Genomic DNA, 21,760 nt, shown 5'->3' with positions numbered 1-21,760 from the left:
ATTGTAAGTGTCTGCTAACAGTGGGGTAAATATTGACTTGGTCTTTGATAGTATGTGCTTTGAAGCTTTTGTATCTTCTGCCTGATGGGAGAGGCGAGATGAAAAAGGTGAGAGGATCCCCTGATTATGTTAATTGTTGTTTGCCCACAGCATCAGGAAGTGTAGACACAATCAACAGAGGTGGGGCTCACTGTGCCCAGTGCAGTGCATTTCAGGCACTTACCTCTGTTAAAATATAGAAACAGAAAACCTACAGCACAATACAGGCCCTTCAGCCCACAAAGTTATGCTGAACATGTCCCTACCTTAGAAATTAATAGGCTTACCTATAGCTCTCTATTTCTCCAAGCTCTATGTACCTATCTAATAGTCTCTTAAAAGATCTTATGGTATCTGCCTTCACCACCGTTGCCGGCAGCCCATTCCACCCACTCACCGCTCTCTGAGTAAAAAAACTTACCCCTGACGTCACCTCTGTACCTGCTCCCCAACCTGTATCCTCTTGTGGTAACCATTTCACCCCTGGGAAAAAGCCTCTGACTATCCACACGATCAATGCCTCTCATCATCTTAAACACCTCTATCAGGTTACCTCTCACCCTCCATCGCTCCAAAGAGAAAAGACAAAGTTCACTCAACCTATTCTCATAAGGCATGCTCCCCAATCCAGGCAACATCCTTGTAAATCTCCTCTGCAACCTTTCTATGGTTTCCACATTCTTCCTGTAGTGAGGCGACCAGAACTGAGCACAGTACTCCAAGTGGAGTCTGACAAGGGTCCTATATAACTGCAACATTACCTCTTGGTACCTAAATTCAATTCCACGATTGATGAAGGCCAATACACCGTACACTTTCTTAACCACAGCATTAACCTGTGCAGCTGCTTTGAGCATCCTATGGACTCGGACCCCAAGATCCCTCTGATCCTCCACACTGCCAAGAGTCTTGCCATTAATACTATATTCTGCCATCATATTTGATCTACCAAATTGAACCACTTCAGACTTACCTGGGTTGAACTCCATCTGCCACTTCTCAGCCCAGTTTTGCATCCCATCAATGTCCCACTGTAACCTCTGACAGCCCTCCACACTATCCACAACACTCCAACCTTGGTGTCATCAGCAAACTTACCAACCCATCCCTCCACTTCCTTATCCAGGTCATTTATAAAAATCACAAAGAGTAAGGGTCCCAGAACTGATCCCTGTGGCACTCCACTGGTGACTAACCTCCATGCAGAATATGACCTGTCTACAACCACTCTTTGCCTTCTGTGAGCAAGCCAGTTTGGGATCCACAAAGCAATATTCCCTTGAATCCCATACCTCCTTACTTTCTCAATAAGCCTTGTATGGGGTACCTTGTCAAATGCCTTGCTGAAATCCATATATAGTACATGTACTGTTCTACCATCATCAACGTGTTCAGTCACATCCTCAAAAAATTCAATCAGGCTTGTAAGGCACGACCCGCCCTTGACAAAACTATGTTGACTATTCCTTTCTTTCTCAATCTTTTTATTATTGTTATTAATATCAACAAAATAAAATTAAAATTAATACAAAGATAATGGGATTACAAACATACACATTTCAACTAAACATGAAAGAATACGTAAGCAATGATTACAGTATAAATGAGTATTCCCAAATCATGAACAATACAATATACAAGTAAACAAGGCAAACCTAGGTATATCATAGTATATATTTTTAAAAAAAAGAAAAAGAAAAAAAAATTATGCAGAAGAAAACTAATCTAATAACTAAAAGAAAAAAGAGAAAAAGAAAAAATGGAAAAAAAAGGGCTGTTTATAATATCTCACAAAAATACAAAATCATCAGTGTCGTCAACTCCGATCCTCTCAACATATATAAAATCGAAACTGGAAAAACAAATAGGCTTGGAACAGGGTCATATTACATCATATGAAAATATTGAATAAATGGTCTCCATATCTTTTCAAATTTAATAGAAGTATCAAATACAACACTTCTAATTTTTCCTAAATTTAGACATAACATAGTTTGAGAAAATCAATGTAATACGGTAGGAGGATTAATTTCTTTCCAATTCAACAAAATAGATCTTCTAGCCATTAATGTAAGAAATGCAATGATTCGACAAACGGAAGAAGATAAATGGAGTGAATCCATCATTGGTAAACCAAAAATTGCAGTAATAGGATATGGTTGTAAATCAATGTTCAATACTGCAGAAATAATATCAAAAATATCTTTCCAATATTTTTTCAAAAGCGGACACGACCAGAACATATGAGTTAAAGACGCTATCTCAGAATGACATCTGTCACAAATAGGATTTATATAGGAATAAAAACGAGCCAATTTATCCTTGGACATATGAGCCCTGTGCACAACTTTAAACTGTATTATTGAATGTTTAGCACATATAGATGATGTATTAACTAATTGAAAAATTTTATCCCAATTCTCAATAGGGATAGTAAGGTTAAGTTCTCTTTCCCAATCATTTTTAGTCTTATAAAAGGGCTCTAAACGTATCTTCATAATTATATTGTAAAGTTTTGATATTAGCCCTTTCTGAAAAGGATTTAGTTCAAACAAATTCTCCAAAATACCTGAAGACACAAAATTTGGAAAAGTAGGAAGTACAGTATTTAAGAAATTCCTAATCTGTAAATATCTTTTTTTTTTAAAAAAATGAAATCTAGGCAAATTATATTTATTAGATAATTGCTCAAAAGACATAAAACAATTATCCAAAAATAAATCGGAAAATCGTAGTAATCCTTTAGTCTTCCAAGCTGAATAAGCTTGGTCTATAATAGGATAAAAAAAGCAATTGGATACAATAGGAATATTTAAAACAAACTGAGTCAACCCAAAAAATTTCCGAAATTGAAACCAGATACGTAAAGTATGTTTAACTATCGGGTTATCAATTCGTTTCGGCAATTTAGAAAGAGCAAAGGGAAGAGAAGTCCCTAAAATAGAACCCAATGCAAATCCTTGTACAGATTTAATTTCCAAGTTCACCCAATGAGGGCTAAAAGATATATCCCAATCCTTTAACCAACATATCAAATATCGGATATTAACTGCCCAATAATAAAATCTAAAATTAGGCAATGCCAATCCACCTTCCTTCCTTGCCTTCTGTAAATAAATTTTACCTAACCTAGGATTTTTATTCTGCCATATATATGAGGAAATTTTTGAATCAACATTAGCAAAGAAAGATTTCGGAATAAAAATAGGTACCCGCTTGAACTATATATAAAAACTTGGATAAAATAACCATCTTAATAGCATTAATCCGACCTATCAGAGATAAAGATAGTGGTGACCACTTAGTAAACAAACATTTAATCTGATCGATTAAGGGTAAAAAAATTAACCTTAAATAAGTCTTGATAGTTTTTTGTGATTTTAATCCCTAAATAAATAAAAGAGTCATTAACTAATTTAAAAGGTATATTTCCATAAATTGGAACCTGTCTATTTAAAGGAAACAATTCACTCTTATTAAGATTTAATTTATACCCGGAAAAATCACTAAATTGAGCCAACAATGATAAAACTGCAGGAATAGATTTCTCAGGATCAGAAATAAATAATAATAAATCACCTGCATATAATGATAACTTAAGTATATCTGTCCCACGATTAATGCCAAAAATGTTCTGTAATTCTCTGATAGCAATTGCCAAGGGTTCTAAAGCAATATCAAATAATATTGGACTAAGAGGACAGCCTTGTCTAGTACCTCGAAATAAACGAAAAAAGGGAGATCTTTGATTGTTAGTAAGCACCGAGGCTACTGGAGTATGATATATCAGTTTAATCCAGGAAATGAATGTCAGACTAAAATTAAACTTCTCAAGCACATTAAATAAGTATGGCCATTCAACTCTATCAAATGCTTTCTCCGCATCTAATAAAATGACACATTCTGAAGTGCTATGTGAAGGAGTATAAACAATATTCAATAATCTCCTAACATTGAAAAAAGAATAGCGATTTTTAATAAAACCGATTTGATCTTCCGAAATAATTTGGGGTAGTACCTTCTCCAGCCTGGATGCCAGTAACTTGGAAAAGATCTTGGAATCTACATTCAATAAAGATATTGGTCTATAGGATGCACAGTCAGTAGGGTCTTTATCTTTCTTCAATATTAAAGAAATGGAAGCTCTATAAAAAGATTGTGGCAAATTGCCCAATCTAATTGCTTCTTCAAAAACCCTGCATAAACCAAGGAGAAAGAGTAGCGGAAAAACATTTTAAAAATTCTACTGTATACCCATCTGGACCTGGTGCTTTCCCAGAATTCATAGAGGAAATAACCCCTTTAATTTCTGCATCCGTAATAGGAGTTTCTAATATTGCAAGATCATCTGATAATTTTGGAAAATTCAATTTCCCAAAAAAATCACACATGGTATTACGATCATAACGGGATTCGGAATGATACAGGGAGGTATAAAAATCTTGAAATGATTTATTTATCTCATCATGGTTTACTGTCAGATCCCCATTCTGCTGACGGATCTTAGTAATTTGACGTTTAACCAAAGCATTCTTCAATTGACTAGCTAACAGTTTACCTGATTTATCACTATGTATATAAAAATCAGATCTGGTTTTCATTAATTGATTTTCAATCGAAGATGTAAGTAATAAACTATGTTCCGTTTGAAGTTCAACCCTTTGTTTGTAAAGCTCCTTACTAGGAGTAATCGAATATTTCATGTCAATCTCTTTAATTTTATCAACCAACAAAAGAGTTTCCTTCTTGATGCGTTTTCTCAGACCAACAGAGTAGGAGATAATCTATCCACGTATATATGCTTTAAAAGTGTCCCTAAGTGTTCCGCAAGAAATATCATCCGTGGAATTAGTTAAAAAGAAGAAATTGATCTGTTCCTTCATAAATTTAATAAAATCCAGATCTTGCAGTAAAGTAGAATCAAGTCGCTATTGTCTAGCACTAGAAGCTGTATCCGTAAATTTAATAGAAAGTTTTAATGGAGCATGGTCAGAGATGGCTATAATATCATAATTACAACCAATAACCGATGGAACAAAACAAGAGTCAATAAAAAAAATAATCAATTCTTGAGTAGGAATGATAAACGTGAGAAAAATGAAAACTTTAGAATGCCGAAATCTCCAAATATCAAAAATTCCATTATCAGTCAAAAAAGAGTTAATACAAGTGGCCGACTTATTAGGTAAAATCTGACTAGATATAGATTTGTCTATCAAAGGATTTAAACAACAATTAAAGTCACCACCCATTATTAACTTATATTCATTTAGATTAGGTAGAGAAGTAAATAAGGACTTTAAAAAATCAGGACAATCCACATTTGGAGCATAAGCATTAACCATAGCAACCTTTTTGTAAAAAGTAAGCCAGTAATTAACAAAAATCTACCATTCGGATCCGAAAAGATATGTTGGACAAATGCAATAGAGGAGTCAATAAAAATTGAAACTCCCTTTACTTTGGCATTCGAATTCGAATGATACTGTTGACCCCGCCAAAACCTAAAAAAGCGATAATTGTCCTCTTTCCTCACATGAGTTTCTTGTGCAAAAATAATATGAGCATTAAGTCTTTGGAATACTTTGAAAATCTTTTTCCGTTTAATCGGATGGTTTAAGCCATTAGTATTCCAAGAGACAAAATTAATGGTCTGAGCCATAGTTCTGAAATCAACCCTTTGGTATATAAAGGGTTAACCAACTTATAAACTCATGCACCCGGAAGAGGAACAAAAATAAGGGGAGGACCAGGAAGTGACGACATCCTGGACATTTTTGTAGTTTAAAATCAGCCCAAATGAAAAAAACTAAAAAAAACCTGATTAAAAAGAACCATAAGAATTAGAAAAAGACCTCCCCCCCCCCCCCCCCCCCCACCCAAGAGGAAAAAACAAGACTACCCCAGCAAGGGATAGGCTGGGAAAAAGAAAAAATGAAACTAAATCTACCCCCATATCAGCAGAAGACAACTCCATATATAAAGGATTAAAAAAAAAGATCCACCCAAACTCTAAAGAAATAATAATCACTATACAAAAACCAAACCACTTAATATAATTGGTAGTAAAAAAAAACAAAAAGAGTATAATCACTAGTAACTTATAAATCGGGTTAAAACCCAAACAAACTAAAAAAATTTAAACTATGATAAGAGATGCATTATAGGAAGAAGACGAGAGAAAATAAAATGGCGAAATCAAAAAAAAAGCCAAAAATATTTTAGAGAAGAAACCACCATCTTAGTAAAAATAAATTCACCTTCGAAGGATTAATAATAATTACCAAAGATAAAGTACAGTGGTTGAAGTAAGTAAAATAAAAAGATTAGCATGTCGAGGGAAAAAAACTTTAACTAGAGTATAAAATATAGAGTAAACCTACACCAATAGCCAGAAACAAAATCTGGTTTTAGAAATAAAAACCATCTTGCACGATCAAAATCACTCATTTAGTTGGAATGAGTGTCCGTAGCAGTAGGGAAGTTCTCATCCAGAAAGCTTCTCGCATCAGATGTAGAAAGGAAAACTCGCCTTGGTGCATTCGGAGGCGATATTCTGAACTTCGCTGGGTATAAGAGCGCATGTTTTAGATTTTTCTCATAACATTCAGACATCAGAGGTTTAAAAAGAAGCCTTGCCGTCATTACTTCTGGACTAAAGTCTTCTACTAAGCGAAAATTGTGATCTTGAAATTTGACCATCCCTACACGCCGAGCCACACGAATAAGTTGCTCTTTAACATGCACATAGTGAAATTGGACAATTACAACCGGTGGTTTAGCTGAAACTCTTGATGATCGACGCATAATTCTGTGAGCACAATCGAGTAACGGAGGACTGTCTGGGAATACAGAAGGGAACGCATCCTTTAAAAGTTGAGCAAAATACTTCGAGGGTCCCCTTGTTCAATACCTTCTGGGAGACCAAGTATGCGTAGGTTCTCAAAGTCGACACTCTTGGCTTTAAGTGTTTCCACCTGTTTAATCGTCGAAAGTAAGTTCTGCTCCAATTTTTCAATTATCAAATCTCGCTTCCGAGCGTCTTCTTGCAGAGTTGCGATTAGAACTTGCTGCTGGTTAACTACTGAATCCGTCTTATCCATATAATCTTGAAAAGCCTTTATATCTTGTTTAAAAATTTGTCGTTCTTCAAATTTTTGATTTAAAACCTCCAATAACATTTCATAAGTCAATTCAGTGCCCTTAGGATCAGTCGTCTTTTTCTTCGCGTTACCGTTAAAATCCTTCCCGTGTTCTCGCCCTTTAGATCTAAGAGCCATTTCTGTATTCCTTTCTTCAAAAATTCACAATAAACTCTAAAAGATAAGTCCAAAAAAGTAACAAGAATCTTTTGGTGTAGGTAAAAATAAGTTAAATAAGGGTGATCATAGGTTAAAAAAAGTAGAAGTTATGGAGCGAATCTGAAACCGTGCGCACTCCATGAGCGTCTCCTGCTGACCCCCTATGTTGACTATTCCTAATCATATTATACTTCTCCAAATGTTCATAAGTCCTGCCTCTCAGGATCTTCTCCATCAATTTACTCACTGGTCTATAATTTCCTGGGCTATCTCTACTCCCTTTCTTGAATAGAGGAACAACATCCACAACCCTCCAATCCTCTGGAACCTCTCCCGTCCCCATTGATGTTGCAAAGATCATCGCCAGAGGCTCAGCTATCTCCTCCCTCGCCTCCCACAGTAGCCTGGGGTACATCTCATCCGGTCCCGGCGACTTATCCAACTTGATGCTTTCAAAAGCTCCAGTACATCCTCTTTCTTAGTATCTACATGCTCAAGCTTTTCAGTCTGCTGCAAGTCATCACTATAATCACCAAGATCCTTTTCCATAGTGAATACCTGAAGTATTCATTAAGTACCTCTGCTATTTCCTCCAGTTCCATACACGCTTTCCCAGTGTCACACTTGATAGGTCAGATTCTTTCACGTCTTAAATAAAAACACCACTAATATTTCCTCTAAACTTTCTTCCACTTGTCTTAAAAGAATATCCTCACATATTAGCCATTGCCACCCAGGGAAAAAGGCATTGACTCTCCACTTTGATCATCTCTATTAAATCGCCTCTTATCCTCCAGTAAAGGTGCTGGTGTGCTGTCTTGGCTGTAGCATCCATGTGGCTTGTCCAGGGGAAATTTTGGAGTATATTTGTGTCTTAAGTACGTGAAATCCCTCAACTGTCTCCACCTTTGCACCATTAATTCAGACAAGGCTGTGTACTCCACCGCATTTTCTAGCTAGCTCCTTCATTTTGTTGATGTTAAGCAAAAAATTTGTCTTGCCACTGGGCCCTCCATTTCCATCCTGTGCTCTGTTTCATGATGTACAGATTATGTACAATGTTTAATTTGTAAACCTGGCCGACTGGAACTTTCTAACAAATGTCTGCATTTCTCCACATAAATTTTACTAAATTTGGGATTATTATATAAACTTAGAAGTTCCCAAACTACAGACCACTCAGTGCTAAAAATTTTCTGCCTGCACAGTGATCTTGGACTCCACAGTGAATCCAACAGGCTTAACATTAACTTGATTTAGTTCACCAACACTTACAATAGGGTAGCTGTTCACTGATTAGCTGCAAAAGACCAGAATTAAGTGTAACCTTCAGGTTCAGCTAGCAGCTTAATCTAGGTGAAGACAGCTTCCGGCCCAGCCAAACTTCAGAAATCTTGTTTGGTGGGCACTGCGTGATGTGTTCCCTGTTACAAATCATTACCAGGAAATAACAAACAGTACAAAATATGGAATTAAACAATTGAGCTTTATAATGCTTAATTTGACTATAGGTTAGTAAAGAAACAAAAAAGAAAAAGGGCCCATTCACATGAAACAGTCTAATATGCACTTTGGAGCTCATGTTTCCGTCCATTCGTTCCCCATCGACCTCCTCCGCGCGTTGCATTCCCTCACTCCAAGTTCACTCCCTCCAGCGGTCTACCTGTCCCAGAACAGATCTCTATGCACTCGTGTCTTCTCTCTCCAACAGAAGACGGCGAAATCCCTTCTTTCAAACCCATGAGAAGGAACAACATACCTCTCATTGGATGGTGCACATTTCCAAGCCCCGTTATCTCTAGTCGTAACCCAAACATTGCTCCTACAGAGAAAACATTACAGTAGTAGTGAAACATTACAGAGAGCCCTTTACATTAGCAGTGAAACCTTATAGTGTGTTACATATGTATAGGGTTTTTTATTTTTCTAATTAATTGAACTTGGTTAAATAGTTTTTGACACTTGAAAGGTTGAAATAAAGTCTTTCATAATCCTCATTCTGTTTTTTAAGTGTCAGTGATGTTTGATATATTGCTTTAAATGCCAGGGGCACTGGATTTCATGCAACAAAGCGACACAACAGTTAGTGCTGCTGCTGCTGCCCAACTCAAATATCCTGGGAGTGACACTGACACATGTATTGTCTGTGTGGGACTGTGAGTCATCTTGTTTCCTACATAGTCCCAAAGATGTGCTTGTTGGTAGAGTAATTAGTTACAGTAAACTACCACTCAATTGGGTGGTTGGTAGATTACAGAGAAACAAGTAGAGGAATGGGACTGATGGAATTACTCTGAAATAAACTCAGTGGAATAAATTTTTTCTCTGGTGTGAACAAAATCCAAGTATATGGATGTAGAAAAGATGAACTTATCAGCAACTTATCAGCCAGTTCTGACTCTTCCTCTTTGAAAGCTGTTCAGCCAATTTTGCAATGAAAATTAATAGTTTGCAATATTACCTTTAGGTTTATTACCTCGGTGAAGGTGAAGAATCCAAGCAATTGATTGAGCAAGGCCAAACTGATAAAAATAGTCTGTTCATGTTTCATGTGAAAGCAGTTGCAAGCTACATCATTGCTACTCACTCAAATGTGAAACCTATAATTTGGGACGATATGCTCCGAAATATCAGTGCAGCTAAACTTAAAGGTATTCCTGGTTTTGTCACTGACTGTTTGGAGGTAAATGCATAAAAAATACACATTTAGTTTCATTGGTTTGTTCAGCAGGTCTCTCTTTCAGCATAGTCTCTTTTGCTCACCTGCATACTGTTTGATCATCACCCAATGTTTTCTTCACTGCTTTTGATTTTTAATAATTTTTGTAATTTTATCCCATAACCTCTTGTTTGTTGCTAATGCTAAGGGGTATCTTGAGTATTGCTGATTTAGACTTCTGCATTAATTGTATATCTCAGTATTTCAATTTACTATAATTTCTGAAGGTAAATGTGGATTTTGGCCTAATGTAGTACCTGTAATGCATAATACTTGTGTGTCCTTATTTTCTGAGGTTTCTTTTGCTTTTACATTTGGTAGTATTTATTTGGATTGTCTTATCTAGTGACAGGTTATTGTAACAGAATTATCAAAGAATGCAATCATTTTTAATACTTAAGCATAAATCAGAAGATATTTTCAATCTCATGGTTGTGTTCATTTGGTTTATTCATACTTGAAATGAATATTAAAATAAAATTTAAATTAATATGCTAATTATTTGTCTTTGTCTTGGAAAAGGTTTGTTGCCAGCAGTAATCTTTAGGTTATTCTAAAAAAAGAATATTTTTTTTAATTTTTATAATTTCAATTATCCATAGTTCATATTTAATGTTATCCCCTAAATGTTATTAAACATATTTGCTGTCTATTGCGGTAATTAGTGGATAGTTTTTCCAGAGAACTAATATTGACCCTAACATTTTCCTTAAGAATTTATGCTCTAATTGAACAATAATATTTATAAAAGGATGATCACGTCAACAAGTTTTTAGTTAGTATCTATAAAGAATTAAAATACAGATGATTTGAGAATTAAACCAGAAGTTTATATTTATTTTGGCCTTTTATAATAAGTTAAGGAATGTTTGTATTCTCTATTTAGATTTTTTGAAAGTTATTTTGTCTTTGCCATTTGAATAAATGAATGATCTTTATTTTCATTATACATAAGTACAGTGAATTTGATGCATGTATTAAATAAATTCCTTTTCTTTTATCTCCTGTTAGAATCTATGTTAGATCAGCTGGTTGAACCAATGATCTGGGTATATAATGCTGACCTTGATGTGAATAAAATGTGTAAGTAAAATTATTTAGAAAATTTTCAATATCCATAAATTAGTGAAAGACGTAAAATAAATTGTGTGGCAGAAGTGGTTCACATTTGAAGCAATATATCCTGAAAAGGTATAAGTGCATTCTATGGTGCAACCCAAAAAGAGAACTATTGCAAAGAGATTAAAACAAAATGGCCCTTTAAATCTCCTCTGTACAAGGAATGGCATCATCCTTTATCAGAATGATGATGTTTATTTCTTCTACTATTTTCACATGCTACTGTGTTCATTATTAAAAGGCCTCATGACGGGTACTGCAAAGCTAATCAAATTTTCTCTACCAGTAAGATGAAGAAATTTCTGCAGTTCCATGATTGCAGTTGCCAATTTGATTTAATTACTAACACATGCATTCTTTGGTGCATTTTAAAACTTAAATTAGAAATTGTATGTCTTGTGAAACGTTCAGCCAATACAGAATTTCAGAAAATGTACAATAATGTTAATCAATATGTCACTAAAAGTAAATCTGTTTTGCTACCCACAACAAGGCTGAAAACATACTTTATTTTGCATTTGTGGTAAACTGAAATGAAGTAGTGTTTGTATTAAGCAGAATAGGCCAGATCATGTTTCATAATATGATATTGTTTAATTTCATAGCACTTCAAGTACAAAAATATCAGAGAATGGGATTCTCTCAAATATGGTTTGCAAGTGCTTTTAAAGGAGCTACAGGTGCAGCTCAATGTCTAACATCAATTAGCTATCACTTAGCTAACCACCTGCAGTGGCTGAAGGTAGCTGAGACTCTGCCAAGGAACTCCATTCATTTACAGGGGATAGCACTCACTGGTTGGCAGAGGTATGCAAGGACTCTGAATCTTGTAGTGTTTGTACCATTACCAAATGTGCTGAAATCTTTCTAGCTGTTTTATTGATTGGCAATTTCATTTGTCTAACAGCCTTTTTTAAATAACTATTATTGCCTTGCTTCATTTTCCTCATCCTTAATAACAAATCTGTGAAAGTTGTTAAGTTTCCTCTGAATTGAAAAACATTATTGTATAAACCATCGTTTTTCTTAAATCTACTTACTTATTCAGTTTAATGACAAATTAACCCATTTCCAGTTGGAGATCCTTAATGGCATCCAATTGTGTTGCAATATATCTCAAAACAGTATCCATACAAACTAAGAATAAAGTCAAATAATGTAAAGATTAATGACTTTTCTGTTTGTCTTTTATCTTATTTTACAAGATATGATCATTTCTCTGTTTTGTGTGAATTACTTCCTGTGGGGATTCCATCCTTGGCAGTCTGTCTGCAGACCTTGAAACATGGTAAGCCCTAAAAATATATTAGTGTTTAAATACCTAATGACTTTGTATTATGAAGACATCACTGTCTGATCCATTGCTTTGGAGAGTTTTACACATTAAATGAGTAATTTCTGAAGTATTAGTAAATTTATAAACATAAGAGGTTCTACAGATACTGGAAATTCAGAGCAACACATACAAAATGCTGGAGGAACACAGCACGTCAGGCAGCATCTATGGAAAGGAATAAAGAGTCAGCGTTTTGGGCCGAGACCCTTCTTTAAGACTGGAAAGGAAGAGGAAGAAGCCAAAATAAGAAAGTGGGGGTGGAAGGGAAGAAGTACAAGCTGGAAGATGATAAGTGAAGCCAGCTGAGGGGAAAAGTAGGTGAGTGGGGGAGTAAAGTGAGAAGCTGGGAGGTGATAGGTGGAGAAGGTAAAGGGCTAAAGAAGGAGGAATCTGACTAAGAGGAGAGTTAACCATGGGACAAAGGGAAGGAAGAGGAGCACCAGTAGGAGGTGATAGGCAGGTGAGGAGAAGGTGTAAGAGGGGAGCTAGAATAGGGAATGGAAAAAGAGCGAAGGGGAAGAAATTACTGGAAGTTAAAGAAATCTGTGTTCAGGCTGTCAGGTTGGAGGCTACCCAAAGAGAATATGACATATTTCTCTTCCAACCTGAGAGTGGCAGGGATAAACACCAGGAGAGAGGTGAGTGGGGAAGGACAAATGGGGGGGAATTATGGAGAGCACAATCCCTGCAGAGAGTTGGGATAGTGGGGGGGAGAGGTGAAGAGTGTTAGTAGAATCCCGTTGAAGATGGCAAAAGTTGCAAAGAATGATTAGAGGAAGGAAAACCCGTTTCTTTGAAGAAGGCAGGCACCTCTGATACTCTGGAAAGGAAAGCCTCATCCTAGAAACAGATGCAGTGGAACAGAAATAAGAGAATAGCAATTCCTATAGTGATGTTTACAACCTGGAATTGGTAAGATGATCACCTGTTCAACAGACATCAAGCAATCAGAGGGTAGGAGCATTGCTTACAAAAAGCACTTGGTGGTCACTTTATTAGGTACACCTGTATATCAGCTTGCTAATGCAAACATCTAAATGGCCAATCTTGTGGCAGCAGCTCAGTGCATTAAAAAACAGCAGACACAGTCAAGAGGTTCGGTTGTTCAGATCAAACTTCAAAATGGGGACGAAATGTGATCTAAGTGTCTGACCATGGACTGATTGTTTCTGCCTGACAAGTTGGTTTGAGTATCTCAAACTGCTCATCATCTGGGATTTTCACACAACAGTAAAAAAAAAAGCACAGATAAAAACATCCAGGAGCAGCAATTCTGTGGGTGAGAATGGCCAGACTAGTTCAAGCTGACTAAGAGGCAACAGTAGCTCAAATAATGACGTGTTAGAACTCTGTGCTAAACAACGCACATGTTGAACCTTGAAGTGGATGGGCTACAGCAGCAAAATAATTATCACAAACAGCATTTACTTTTACGATTAATACTACTTCTCACTAAGGTATATACTGAACAACCTCCCCATCAAAGTTTAGGTTACCTTTCCATTGTGATCAGTAGATATTCTTCACTTGGATAAATGGTTTATATAGTGTTTTTTAACTGAATGTGTTTACTTTCTCTCTGTTGGCATTCAAACAAAAGCACATCATTAATCAGAATCACAGACACAACCTAAATCTTTTTGTTTGGTCAGTACTGTTTCTAGGAATAAACAGTGTGGTTGTCCTTTGAGTACAGACTCGATAAATGTATGTGTAATTGTTATTCTCAATATACTTTCCCCAAGTCCAATGAGACTTGGGGAAATCACATGCAGGAGGTGAAATGTACCTAACTTGCTGCATCAATACTCTGATACTGCGCTTAATCCTTTGATTTATTATAATGCAAACAAATGCATTTGCCATAACATTTTGGTTTATCAGTTTAAATAGTAACAAGCCCAATTGTACAAAGTCTGGAAGAAATGCAATATAATTTTCTTTATCTCAAAATGACCTTCATTGAGAAACAGGTTTACTAATAAGCAAAATTGGTCTCCACTTTTGAGTAGATTCACAGTGGAGGTTACTGTTCTACTAATATAAATAAAGCCAATCACAAAATTTTAAAGTTGTTTTAACTGGAATGATGCCCTTATACTCTACGTTGGGAATAAAACTTTATTTTCCCCTAATTCTGAAAATCTATTGTGTTGTAAAATAGGTGTGTTCTCTCCAAAGGAAGAGGAATATGTGAAACAGTCTCTTGGATGCAAAAGTCTAAGAATTGATTTTCTAAGGTAACAACTTTGTCATTGTGTATTTCAAGGGCACTAACAAATATGCAGGATTTAAATTCTTCCAGGAAATTGTTCTTTTAAAATTTATCTCTCTTCAGTACTTATTTAGAAAATAAATACAAAAGTGGATGGTCCTGCAACAGTCTATTTGAATTTGCCATTCATTATCTGAATAATTTTTTTTTTAAAGAAATATTTGTGTATGTGTGGTGTTACTGCAGTGAAGGAATAAATTTAAAGTTTTTACTACAGGCCTTTTTCCCTTGTAGTAAAACCTTTAAGGGATAGCCCAACAAATGGCTTTATTTTTATGAATGATTGTAGCCAGAGAAGTGCCTCGATCTTTAAAACTAGTCGATAAAATATAGGCAATTGGATACAAATTTAAGTTAATCGCACAAGGAATTAAAGAACAGGTGGAAAAGCTGTTGAACACCTTTATTGCCTGTTGTGATTTGCCAGTAACAACAAAAAAACACAACTGATTTTATTAGGGTCATAGAGTATTAGCATAGAAACAGCCCCTTTGGCCAATCTAGTCCATATTGAATTACTAATCTGTCTCGTCCCATCGATTTACACCCAGACTATAGCCCTCCATACCTCTACTATCCATGTACCTATCCAAATTTCTCAAATGTTGAAATTGAACCTGCATCCACCACTTCAGCTGGCAGCTCATTCCACATTCTCAGCACCCTCTGACGAAGTTTCCCCTGATGCTCTCCTGAAATATTTCACCCTCAACCCATGACCTAATCTCACCCAACCTCAGTGGAAAACACCTGCTTGCATTTACCCTATCTATACCCATCATGATCTTGAATGCCTCTATCAAATCCTTATTCTCCTATGCTGTATGGAATAAAGTCCTAACCTATTCAACCTTTCCCTTTAACTCAACTCTTGGCAACATCCTCGTAAATCTTATTGATGGCTTTCTTGTAGGTAGGTGACCAGAACTGCACACAATACTCCAGATTAGTCCTCATCAATGACTTACACAACTTCAACATAACATCCTAGTGCCTGTACTCAATGGTTTGATTTTTGAAGGCATAAAATATTTGAATGAAATTAAATTTGCATTGAATGAAAGATTTATGATTTATTCCAGTGAAGATGGTAATTGAGAAGTCACAGCAATTCAAAAACAAATAAGCAATAATTGACGGTTGAAATGTTATTCTGAAGAGATTCTGATGTACCGGTACTTGTTTTACAGCGTTGAAGATGCTGGCAGTTTTCCAGGCAGTGAAGTGCTTGACCACGTAACTCACGTTATTACTTACCTACAGGAATCTGTTGATAAACTTCATGAAAACATGTAAGAACTCAATTACCAAAATATAAATATTTGAAAAAACATAATTATTAAATCTGAATTCTATTTCATCGTCAAGTTTAAGGTCTGGGTTTTGGGGTTGTAGGCATCTCCGGAGATAAGTGTGCTTATGTTCACCTGGCATATGGCCTTTGTTCTTTCTGATCTTGTGATCATCTAAATACAAAAGCTTAGAGGTATGTTTTCCACCAGTGCTTTACAACTGACTGCAAATAAAGACCTGCTCTGAAAGACGTCCAGAAAAGGGCAGCAGAAATCTTTTTGGGGGAAAATTGTTTATTTTTTAAGAATTATAGGTGACTGCTCGTGTTTGTGCAAAAACATACTGGAATTAAAAATGGGGTTCTGAATTGTAACCCAAATACTAAATGTCCAGAAATCTTGTAAAAATCTGGTACTGTAATTTTACTTGGTGATATTATATCCATCTATTCATGTGGTAAAAAGAAACTCCAGGCATTTTATTTTGACAACATTTTTGTACTCATTCAAGTGTTTGCACTTAGATGTAGGTTATTGAGGCATTAGCATAGGGGTTCTCAACCTTTTTTTATGCCATGAACCCCTACCATTAACCAAGGGATCTGTGGACTCTTGGGTGGAAACCCCTGCCTTAGTAACTGAAAATGTTTTTTTGAAATTCTCCTTCCCACTAATTGGATGTAAGCATTAAGCTGTTTAGAATACTAGACTATGTTCTGTCAACAATGAACCAATAGTTTTGTATATAGCTTTTATGTATTTATTGATTGGCATTATTCCACTAAAGGTGTTAAATCATTTTATGGGTGTTAATTAAGTTTAGAAAACAAACTTTAATATTTCTACAGTTTTTCACAACATTGCTTGATAGTGACGTTTTCTTAAAAACTTGGACTATCATTGAATGATGGTTACTGCAGTCAGTATACTCTAACAGTGAATTAATGAATGCATTTTTTGATATGGTGTTTTTTTTTTTAAAGTCAAAACACATTTGGCTTCAACTGGATTTTTCCCCCAAAATAAATGAATTGCTATTTGATGTACAAAATTATGCAGGTTATTAACTATACTTTTGGTAAATGTTAGCTCCTAAAATTGAAAGGTTCAAAGGTCAAATCTAATGTCAGAGAAATGTGTACAATATACCACCTGAAATGCTTTTTCTTCGCAAACATCCACAAAAACAGAAGTGCCCCAAAGAATGAATGACAGTTAAACGTGAGAACCCCAAAGTCCCCCCATCTCCCCCCTCCAGTGATAAGTGGCTGCAAGCAACAATCCCCTCCCCCTCCCACCAGCAAAAAAAATCGTGCATCAGTACCATCACTGAGCCCAAGCGTGTGCTAAGCAATAGCAAAGACACAGACCAGAGTTACCCCAAAAGCTTCGCATTTCATCTGAAATTTGACAAACCGCAGGTTCTCTCTCTCCCTGGCAAGGGAGAGGGAGGTGTCCCCCATTTTCACAAAGAGCAGGAGACATAACAACAACCTGCTGGTTTACACTCTTAAAAGTCCGTTTTGTCGCTTTTTTCAAGCTCTGTATCCAAAGATCACAAAGACCTCGCGTCTTCAGGCCCACAGCGAAAGATTTTCCGGCCTCCCCGACGATACACGAGTCTCCTGCCAAGACTCCAACCCTTGATCCGCCTGTCTCCAGAGCCCCAAGATCTTAGGCTTCTGAACACAATTGAGATTCTCAGGGCGAACCCTTGGCTTGTCGAAAAGCGGCCAGTCGTGGAACCCTGGGAACAGGTCCCATTCCGGCAAAGAACTGAAGCCTGCATGTAACTCCAGGTCAGGGTCTTCAAAAGAACCCTAAAAGGGGAAAATAAAGATATTATAGGTAGAAGTAGAGCTGTTTCCAAAGATGCAAGCAAAGGAGTCGCCGTTAGGCGCCATGATCCCTCCTAAGCTCCACCCCGAAAATTCATGCAGATATCTCAGGCATTTTATATCTTTTAAGACAAACCGGTCTTGTTTTAGACACTTAGCAATTTTCTGTCTTTTATTAGATATATAAGAGGATGGTTCAGTAACTACCACAGAAAGAGAAAGTATGTCCACCCTGGTATCATTCAGAATTTTGAAGGAGAAGTTAGAAGGTATGATTTTATTCTGCTGATGTTTTACTTTATACAATGTAATAATGCATCTGGAAAGATAAACTACAGAAACAATTACTGATCTAAAATTAACCAGCTAACTAATAAAATGGAAATATTCTAAATAATAATGCATACTAAATGTTTTCTAGTGTCTGTGCATTTTGGGGAGCAGCCATAAGTAAACTGCGTACAGCAATGGAAAGAATCTATTATCCAGATACTGTGGAAGAGTGGGTGGAAGAACACGTTAACCCAGCTTTGACAAGGTTACAATGCCTTGTGCACGATATGGATGAAGCTTTAGCATCAATTGACATCAAATAAAAAAAACATGTGCCTTTGTCTTCAAAGACAGTCATTATATCAATTCATTTAATTTGAATGTTACTGCATTTGATGATTTACACTCAAGGTTCATCCTATCAAATAAATATAGGCACTGTCAGTGCCTGTGTGCACACTACCTGTTTCATCTTCTGAGGTATCCAGGCATGGACAATACCCATAAAATGTTGAGGAGTAATGCATGAAATTTAAAAGAATCAGTTATGTACAATGGTCAACAGTTCACTGTTCAATTTCTGAGAAAGTAGCCTCAATTTACAGTAAGCTGTTTCTGTGTGTATTGCTTCAATAGAGACATACCTATAGTATGTTTCAGTCCTATTATCCTTCTCTGTTTTGAATAACAACCAAAGTCAAACAGTTTCTTTTGAATGTTTCTGTGCCAAGCAGATTTGCTTACAATGAGGTGTGGATAAATTGAATTAATTTCTCAAAGATTTAAAAACTGTGAAATGCTGTAACAGGGACCAGGCTGGAGTATATCTGCTTAAAAACAATTCTCAAAGTCAGAATCAATTGTTCTGGTATACTGTGGACATGCCCTTTTTTATATTAGTAATTAAATCTGTCGTATGTTGAGAAATCTTTGTCTTAATAAATTTTGACTTTAAGAAATTTTAACATTTATTTTAATTATTAATGTGAACAATTAACTATTAATAAACAGCTTTAATTCTAAATTGTTTTCCTTTATCTTCACCACATCCATTGGTATTGAAATTCAAGTTCGTGTAGCTAAATCATAACTGCAATCTGAAAGGTTACTGTTATGATAAATTTACACAAGGCACACAACTGGCAATAGCTGAAAAGTAAGTTTCATTCAAACTTTTATTTACAAAGACAGTTGTTATCAGTCTATCTGTCAAACAAAAGCTGAATCGCAACAAGATGAGTACTGAGTATGTGAGGAGCTGTACTTCCATGGTTTATCGTCATCTTGTTTGGAATGGACTCAAACATGTAATTATTTTACATTAAGATAATAGGAGCAGAAGTCAGCCATTTGGCCCATTGTGTTCTGTCATCAGTCATATTTATTTTCCCTCTCATCCTCATTCTACTGCCTTCTTCCCGTAACCTCTGATGCCCTTACTAATCAAGAATTATGAACCTCTGCATTAAATATACCCAGCAACTTGTACTCCATAGCTGTCTGTCGCAATGAAATCCACAGATTCACCACTCTCTAGCTAAAGAAATTCCTCCTCATATCTGTTCTAAAGGGATATCCTATTCTGCGGTTGTGCCTTCTGTTCATAAACTTGCCCACTGTGGGAAACAGCCTCTCCACATACATTCTACTTAGATCTTTCAATATTGGACAGGTTTCAATGCGATTACCCTCCCTCATTCTTCAAAACTCCAGCGAGTACAAGCCTAGAGCCATCAAACGCTCCTCATACATACATTGTCTCTTTCATTCCTGGGATCAATTCCTTTACTGTCTGTCAATAGTTTGTACGTTCTTCCTGTGACTGCATAGGTTTCCTCTGGGTGCTTCCATATTCCAAGAATGTGCAGGCTAGTAGGTTAATTGGTCAAATGGGGGTAATTGGGTGACAGGGACTTGTTGGCTAGGAAGGACATACTACTGTACTGATTCTCCAAATAGAAAAATAAAATGAGACCTTCAACAAGGTGCAGCACATAAGTCTTCTAAACAAGAGGTTAGAACACCCTTTCTTAGATATGGAGTCCCATACTGATCATAATACTCCAATGCGGTCTGACCATTGCATTACAAAGTCTCAGCATTATATCGTTTTTGTTACAGTCCTCTTGGAATGAATGCTAACATTGCATTTGCTTTCCTCACTACCAACTGAACCTACAAGTTAGCTTTAGGGAATCTTGCACTAGGACTGTCACATTCTTTTGCACCTCCAGTTTCTGAACTTCCTCCGTTGGGGAAAAAAATAGTCCATACATTGACTATACATTTCTCTGCATTCTATTTCATCTACTGCTTCTTTGCCCATTCTTTTGGGCTTCTACCAGTCAACTAATCTTCTGTCCATGCTCGTGAAGGGTCTCAGACAGAAAAGTCAACTGTTTATTTCTGACCAGCTGAGCTCCAGCAGCATTTTTAATGTTATTCTGTCTAGCTAATGTTTGCTGTAGTATCATAGACTTACCTTGTTTAGAAGACTTATGTGCAGCACCTTGTTGAAGGTCTTTTTTATTTTTGGAGAATCAGTACAGTAGTAGGCCATTCCTAGCCAACAAGTCACTGCCACCCAATTACACCCATTTGACCAATTAACCTACTAACCTGCACATTCTTGGAAAATGGAGCACCCAGAGGAAACCCATGCAGTCACAGGAAGAACATACAAACTATTGACGGACAGTGAAGGAACTGAACCCAGGTTACTTGCACTAGATAGTGCTACGTAACATGCCGTGCCTTCAGAAAAGTCAAGTAATCCACTTCCACTGACTCTCCTTTGTCTATCCTGTCTGTTATTTCCTCAAAGAATTCCAATAGATTTGTCAGGCAAGATATCCTCTTAAGGAAACCATAATTGACTTAGTGCCTCCTCATCCTTAATAATGGACTGTTAACAACTTACTAACTGTGGAAGTGAGGCTAACTGGCATATAAGTTACTGTCTCTTGCATCCCTCCATTTTAAAAGAGTAGAATGACATTTGTGATTTTTCCAGTCCTCTGGCTTCAATTCAGAATCTAGAGTTCCATGGAAGATCACTTACTAATGCCTCCATAATCTCTTCAGCTATCTCTGTCAAAACCCATTCGGTCCAGGTGACTTATCTAACTTAAGACCTTTCAGCTTTCAAAGCACCTTCTCCTTAGTTATAGCAACTACACTCACTTATGCCCCGGACTTGAATTTCCAACATGCTGCTCGTGGGGTTTTCCTTAATCCCACTGAAAGAAGCTCCTCATGTTTTAAATCTTCTCCGCTGCCTTGTGCAATGATGAGCTACTGCAACTGTGCACTTCTCCCAATCTAATGAACTACCTTATTGTGATCTACTAGATCATGTACCTTGTATCTTTTTGTTTATTAAAATTAACACATTGAGTCCTGAATTCACCACCCTTTTCAATTTCCACTCCATGTTGTCGGAAGTTCCTTCTTAACCCTTTCTAAACTTTTTGTCTTATTCTTTATTTTGGGAACTTCAGCAATCTCTCCCTTTTACTTAATCCAAAATTTTGCAATCTTTAAATAATTAATATTTCTAAACACATCC

At 36.4% G+C, this 21,760-nt stretch overlaps 1 protein-coding gene across 5 annotated transcripts in view; it reads left to right on the top strand.

The window, feature by feature from the left end:
* Positions 1-19,216, top strand: part of LOC140714615 (hexosaminidase D-like) — a 31,671-nt gene extending 12,455 nt beyond the window's left edge. For all 5 annotated transcript variants that reach the window (XM_073025966.1, XM_073025967.1, XM_073025964.1 and 2 more), the window contains 8 exons: positions 9,808-9,991; positions 11,071-11,142; positions 11,784-11,985; positions 12,384-12,466; positions 14,679-14,754; positions 15,980-16,081; positions 18,099-18,188; positions 18,341-19,216. In XM_073025966.1, the coding sequence (XP_072882067.1) occupies positions 9,808-9,991; positions 11,071-11,142; positions 11,784-11,985; positions 12,384-12,466; positions 14,679-14,754; positions 15,980-16,081; positions 18,099-18,188; positions 18,341-18,515 (984 nt within the window). In that variant the 3' untranslated portion in view covers positions 18,516-19,216. The remainder of the gene's footprint in view (positions 1-9,807; positions 9,992-11,070; positions 11,143-11,783; positions 11,986-12,383; positions 12,467-14,678; positions 14,755-15,979; positions 16,082-18,098; positions 18,189-18,340) is intronic.
* The last annotated feature ends 2,544 nt before the right edge of the window (positions 19,217-21,760 follow it).

This window comes from Hemitrygon akajei, chromosome 22 (assembly GCF_048418815.1).
Source record: "Hemitrygon akajei chromosome 22, sHemAka1.3, whole genome shotgun sequence".
Lineage (NCBI taxonomy): Eukaryota > Metazoa > Chordata > Chondrichthyes > Myliobatiformes > Dasyatidae > Hemitrygon > Hemitrygon akajei.
This window is presented reverse-complemented; position numbering and strand designations above follow the sequence as displayed.